Genomic DNA, 7,125 nt, shown 5'->3' with positions numbered 1-7,125 from the left:
AAGATAAATGAAACCAAGTTCTGAAATATATCGTGAGCTTCACTAACAGATAAACTTCTTTCACGCTACATTTGGTGCAGCTTAGGGTCTGAAAGTGATCCCTAAAAGGCTAGTAGCCTCTCAGTTACTTACTTACTTTGATGTAAGTAAGCCCTTGAAACTGTGAATGAATCGGTACAAAGCTTAACACTTGGTTAACTCTTCCTCCCAAAAGCTCTGAAAAGCTCTCAGTCATTGACATCATGAAAATCTTTAAATCTATGTCATCCATAATCAAAGTGAAACAGCCATTCTTACCCCACAGAAGCTCTTTCAGTTCTGCTAAATTCATAAGAACGCAGGGGAGGGATACACAGGCTTTCATTCTAACCACATTCTTACTGCTACAGAGAACCGCATCATTATTGTGAAAGCAGAAAGCTCTAATTCAAAAGACAGTTATTATATCTTGAGTAACATTAATACATTTATTTATCTTTAATTTACTTTTCATTCATAAAAAGGACAAAGCACGGTCCTGCTCTATTCATTTGAAAAAGAAAAAAGAAGGTAAAAAGTAACTAAAAAAACAGTTCAATATTCATCTGTATCAAATAATAGTAATATCAAGTTTCCTGAAATATAAAGAAACAACAAATATGTCTATCTATATAAACTTTAATTAAGAACCTTGCATTTTAAAGCAGATGATACATTAGTTAGTTTTTCTTTACAGCAATTTGAAACTTCAGGTCCCAGTCGAATTTATACAATTATGTGAAACAATGAAAAACTTTGAACTATCTGATGAGTACGTGAGAGCTACCTCATCTGTGTTGCTGATTTAAAAAAGGAAGTGGCTTTCCCTCCCAGGTCATTTTCATGCAAAAACTAACCAGTTTTGCTTTTTACATCATGTATTAGAAAAGTAAAAGGCAATCATGCATTTGGCAAAAGTTTTAGTTGTGGCTGTAGATTATATAAAAATGAGTCATACTGCAAAAGAACAAAACCAAATGAAATACAATAAAACACCTTTTTTTTTTTTTTTGTACAGAAGGCTTACAGCATATTAGTTTCTCATGTATGAAGACAGATCATTTCTCTTTCAAATAATTATACAATTTACGAAACAGAGTAGTGCTTGACACTTTGACATTCCTCTATAGGGAAGTTATCACTTTCACCTATTTAAAAAAATTTCATATTGTAACAAATAGTTAAAATTAAACTAAAACAGTATTATTGATACTTCTTCATGAAGATTCTACACTTCTACATGTAAATATATAGTACAAAATTATACAAATTAAAGAAGGGGGTGAAAATCATTAATAGGCCTATTCTTGCTTCATGTAAATATTGTTATGGACCTCTACAGTAACAGTTCTAAAAAGATAAAATCTATTTCTAAGTAGCTAGCAAGGTTGTGCTAATAAAATATGATTCAAAGCTTATAATTCTTGAAGCATCAGACATTGCACTATTACTCGAGCCATGTGATTCAGTATCACTGTGTTTCTTCAACATTCACACTCAAACTAATTCCCAGCATACCATGGAAAACATAAAGAACGTGTATTTCTTTAAAAACTTAAAAAAATAAAACAACCTCCAAAAAAAACACTGAAACACTTTAGACACAGTCAGAACAAAAACATTCTCTATCTCTAATAGAATTCCCATTTTGCAAAGGCCATAGCAAACATTTAGTCCTGACATTTGGGAGCTGACTTTCATGTATTAACACACAGTTGGACCATTCAGTGCTCTGTCAAATAGGGAAACAGTCCCAGAACTTTAAAACTCTTATTTACAACACTATGAATATTAGAATAATATCAAATTCTTGAAAAAGCATATAATTCTCCCAAATGTACGCTTCACCACAGGAAGGTAACACCTGGAATCTGCAGCATAGAAATGTAAATATAATAATTTTTTAACTGTGCTACTCTGTTTGTGTCATTTACTGTATATCTATTTCTTTTTTTTATATTTTAAATCTTTTTACTTTAAAAAATAACATAAGCTTCCTACCATTTCATGGTCCATTTAGTTGATCTTAATATTGTATATCTTCAATGTGTTATATTGCTACCTTAAAAATAATAGTAATAATACTAAATCAAAACCGATATATTGTGCTGCTTCCCTGAAAGCTGACATTGCACTCCTAAAATCATCAACAATGATCATAACAAAATTTTCAACAGAACTGTTTTAAGAAAAAAATGCAGTAAATCTAGTGTCAGTGAAGTACAGGTAAACTCCTTTAAGTTGAGCATACTATGAATGTCTCAGGTATTCTGAACATATTTAAAATAAAATTTTTCTTGCCATTGACACTTACTTCAAGTCCTTCAAATTGTATCCAATAGCCTCAAGAAATATAGCTGTGAAAATGAACAAAATGTTTTTGCTTTGACTGTCTCTCAAAAAACCAGTAATCCCAATGAATGATGATGGGGCCATTCAAAAATATGCAGTACACAAAACATATAGGATAGTACAGACAGACGTAGTACTCTTACATTTATCACATACAATCAACATTTCAATCTCTATTATATTTCACAATTTGTTATTCAAGTTAAAGCACCTACGTATGGTGATTTTACTTTCACTGTACAGCCTATGTTATTGGGTTTTAACACTGTAACTTGCCCCATGGGACCGAATCATGCAACTGTCACAGATCAGCATAAGTGTTTTTATAAGGCATATTGGAACAAGTTAAAAATATTTCTTATCCTTTCAAAAGTTGATTTACTTAATGAAGGAGTTCCTGGATGCCTCAGTCCTTTCAAAGTCCATAGGAAATTGGTAGGGTAATTTATTTTAAAGTGTAATTTATTTGGCTTAGGATGGTGCCACAGGAATCAAGAGTTGCAGTCCTCCTCTTCAAAGGGAGTCCCTTATGTTCGGGTGAGGACAAGATAAATTCAGCTACATTCAGAATCCCGAGTAGGCAAGGACAGCGAGGGCAGGCAGCACCAGGCCCAGAAGCAGAGTTGGTACTCCAGCAGTGGCACCTGCACAGCAAACAGATAACAACATGGTGTTGATTTTTCTTTAGCATTACTCAGAGTAGGGAAACAAAGCTGGATGTCAGCAAGAATGCGGGGTAAGAAGACTGGAAAACCAGCTGGCATATCTCAACACAGCTCCTACCTGTATGGATAATCTGAAACGGACAAAGAGACTTTCTACAGCACAGCAGAGAACTTGGTTTTTTGTTCTGCAAGAGTTGTTTATGCAGCGTGTTTATACAAGCAGCAAGGCCATTCAGAACACATCAGTGTATTTTGATTTGGATGGTCCAACAAGCCAGGAGGTTATAGCAGGAGGCAAAAGGTCAAAATAAATATTTAAGCATGTGAAAACAAAATTAATGGAGTCTTTGAAATGTGATGAAGCAAAGAGACACCTTTGGAAAAGTTAATGTTATTATGATCAGCAATAATCTGAGAGATGTCGAAGAGCCTGGTCCATTTGTTTACCTGCTTGATTACAAAGTCCAGATGGCTGGCTTCTAGCAGTGTGGCATTTACACATCTGTGTCTGTGCAAGTCACAAGGATCTTTCTAGAAAGACAGATCTGCAGGCTTTATGTGTCAGTCTGAAAAGTTTCTGTATCTTTGTTCTCGAATATTCTGTTAATAAAGGGCTTTACTAATTAAAAGTCATCAAAATATGATAGTGAGTGTAAAAAAAAACCATGATGGTTTAAAGTGAGAATTTGATCAAATAAATTCTGGTAGGTTACCTTCAAGCGTTTCTTTCTTGCAGTATTTCCTACCCACAATCATAAAGAGAAAGTAAGGAAACTAGATAGAAATGAAACTGACTGATAACAAAAAAACCTTTTTCACAAAGTTAGTGGACTGAGTACAAATCAGACAACTGCAGAGCTCACCAGCTCATTAGTTAATTGTGGATATACAAAAGTGGTATTATTCAATTGTTTGTGGTTCCCACATACATAATTGCAGGGATATTTATTTATTTATTTATTTGGATGGTGTTTTCATGATATGTCTCAACACAGTATGGGTTTGACTTCCTTCTCATCAGTGACTTCTATGATGCACCAAACATGTACTATTCGCAATTTCAGGATGCAAGCTTTGCTCCATGAAGATGTCTTCTAAGAATCATCACATGCAATCTTAATCTTTGTACTAGGCAGGGTTTTTCCTCTTTTCAGTCATTTAATTGAGCCTTCAGCTGCAGTTCTCCATGTTCAGAGCACTATCTTCTTTTCTCCGTCAACTTCAAACAGCCCTTTGTCCAAATTCACGCAGTTCTTTGGAAAGCCAATTGAGAGCATATCTCAAGCTAGAGTGCTTATTCTTCTTTCCTTCAATTAGCTTATTACAGTACTTCCAACTCATTCCTGAATGTTGTCATAGTGGGAAGAATTATGTTCCACCATATATTTATATAATATATGCGTATCACTGGGGCAAGTTGGGTCTAAAGACACCTTTTAGCCAAAATCAAATGTGTGTCCTCTCCATCTCAGGAATGGAAAGAAGATGTTCCTATAGCTTGTCATATAGCAACTCATTTAACAGAAACAGGACCATGAGCCACTAGCAAACAGAAGGCTTGGCTTGTTTACAAGAGGCCTTAAGCAGTGAATTTTGAGTGCTATTAGAAAGGCAGATCTAAAAAGCAGTGTCTCCTGACTCATGGTGGAAGCTCTACACAGATCCTATCAGAGATCTGCCAGAAAACTGCCTCTGAGATGGAGCCAACTGTTTCCCTTCCTGTTTCTGTCACAGGAGGAGGAAGCGATATTTTCACATCATCCTGGTTTCTCTGCTGTCCATCCAGGGAGAAAGTCCATAGCATCTGCCACAAAATCAGAATTTAGATCTTTCCCCACAGAATTTCTTTTCAACTTCAGCCATGTTCCTCTTACTCTGCTTCCTCTTTCTAAGTCTCTCACCCCATTCCTCTTGGCTCTGCTCCTCTCTCAAATGAAGATGCTTCTGCTGCTCCATTCTCTTCTTTGTCTCCCATATTAAACTCCACCTGCTGCTTTCTCTTACTTTTGACCCCCTCAAAACTCTTCTCTGATCCTACTTCTCCCCTTTCCCTTAGCGCTGTGGAGATCCTTTCTGAAGTTCTTCTGAACTTCTTTCTCACAGCCAAGCACTTGGAAAATCAAGACAAGAGACCTACCAATCCTTCTTCATTTCTTCAATTCACTGTAAAAAGTACAGCACAATAAAAGATGAAATTAAGGAAAATATTGAAAGGTTGCTTCGAAGTACCCATAAATGGAGGAGATTTACACTTAAAATGTATACAAATGTATGTTCAGATATATTCTCATACATAACAACTATGCATTCTGACAACTGTGAAAAGTATGGGAGCATATTTATCTATACTTTTTAGTGATTTGTGAGGCACATCATTCTTTTTCTGTAGTCTTTATCCTCAAATATCAAAGTAGTAGCTTTTAATGAATGAGTAATGGCCATAGAAAACAAATTCTATATTCTATGCTTAAAAATATCCACAAAAACATATTCTGCGTTTATCAGAGTAGGCAAAGACACAACTGAAGTCATATTCTGAATGAAGAAAACATGAAGAAAAAATGATGAGAAAATAAAAAGAAATTTCTATCTGCATGAAACTATTCTATAAAGAGAAAGGAATAATAAATCTTGCCCTGAGAAGCACTCACTGGCTTCAGAATTAAGAGTTAGCAGGTCACCCCATTACAGCCATTCCTTACAAGGCATCAGACAACACATTAATGGAACATTATGAGGATAAATCCACATTAAATTCATCTTGTCTTTTCATATATTTTTTTGTTATACTACCAACCCACATGTCAGGAAGCATATTTTACTTGAATTACCATTCACCACTGCATGATGGCCTGTACTCTCCAGTAGCTCATGAACAGAAATCAATGTACATCATGCCCGAATAACGATCACAGTTAATTCTGTGCAACAGAATACTGCAGTTGTGATCTGCCAGTTTTAACAACCTCTCAAAAACTAGAGTAATGCCGGATAAAGACTTAGTGAATGGGAAGAGATAAACGTGTGGATTTAAATGAAAATAGAAGGGTTATTAAACTCCTCCTGAAGTCTAGCCAGGCACAAACAATTTAGCAATATAAAGCTTCATTCTCTCCTCAGTGCTACAACATTTGTTCTGTTCTCCCAATCAGCATCTTATGTATCCAGCACGCATGTCATTGCAAGATACAGTCATGAAAGTAGAGGCCAAAACCAAGTCACTTGTCACATCACCTAATTACCACTCCAACCCATTATCTGTGGACATCAGATCAAGATTCCTCATTTCCTTCAAATAAACACACCTTAAATTCATTTTTTTCCCAACAGCCCCAAACAAAATAAGCCATGAAATCTTGTTTTCTTGCTATGTTCACATGAAGGCCTTACTACTGTCTGCTGTAGAGTTCCTATAGTCGGTATTTTTAAGCCAATGACTAAACTATCCATAGAAACGTATGCCTTATTGAATACAATTTGCATTTGATGCATTAAATCATCATAACTTTTTCCTTCCTTCTTTTTTCAGCAGCCTTTTGGGATAACTATCTCATGAACTGTTGCTTACCTGAGTAAATGAAGGGCACAACTGCTGGACAGGTTTGCGTTCAGCAAGACCTCTACCTACCACAGGAACTCCTGGTGAAGTCCTACTAGTCCACAGCTTTCTATATGTACTTTATATACTTCGTTGCCAATCCAATCGTCTAAAGCCAAGAGTAAATTTTTTTATATTTCTGAATAGAGATTCCAAATTTTCTGGCATCTTGAACACTATGCAACATGTTTTCCTATTATATTCAAAAGTAATGAAATTAATTTAAGGTCCAAATGAAAAAAGTTAAAACAATTCAGACTTCTATATATTTCCCAAAACTCTACAATGACTTATTATTAAAAATATGTCATTATTTTCTTTATGTGTTACCTATCTTTAAGACAAGACAAGACATTTCTGGCCCTTTTCCCAACATTAGTATCCTTTCCATATTGATTACAAAAAAAATGACGAAGGCTATTTAGAAATCTTACTTTCATCAGGTCTGCAAAACAGGAAATTAGTTCCTGATCATCTGTGAAACTGTCGTAT

At 35.2% G+C, this 7,125-nt stretch overlaps 1 protein-coding gene across 1 annotated transcript in view; it reads right to left on the bottom strand.

Moving 5' to 3' along the window:
* Window positions 1–438: 438 nt before the first annotated feature.
* CNTN1 (contactin 1) overlaps window positions 439–7,125 on the bottom strand; it is a 240,770-nt gene continuing 234,083 nt past the window's right edge. The window contains exon 25 of the mRNA XM_085219578.1: window positions 439–3,014. Within this exon, the coding sequence (XP_085075704.1) occupies window positions 2,935–3,014 (80 nt within the window). The 3' untranslated portion in view covers window positions 439–2,934. The remainder of the gene's footprint in view (window positions 3,015–7,125) is intronic.

This window comes from Meleagris gallopavo, chromosome 1 (genome assembly GCF_905368555.1).
Source record: "Meleagris gallopavo chromosome 1, MGAL_WU_HG_1.1, whole genome shotgun sequence".
Classification (NCBI taxonomy): domain Eukaryota; kingdom Metazoa; phylum Chordata; class Aves; order Galliformes; family Phasianidae; genus Meleagris; species Meleagris gallopavo.
The sequence above is the reverse complement of the archived record's forward strand: the minus strand, read 5'-3'. Positions and strand labels throughout refer to the sequence as shown.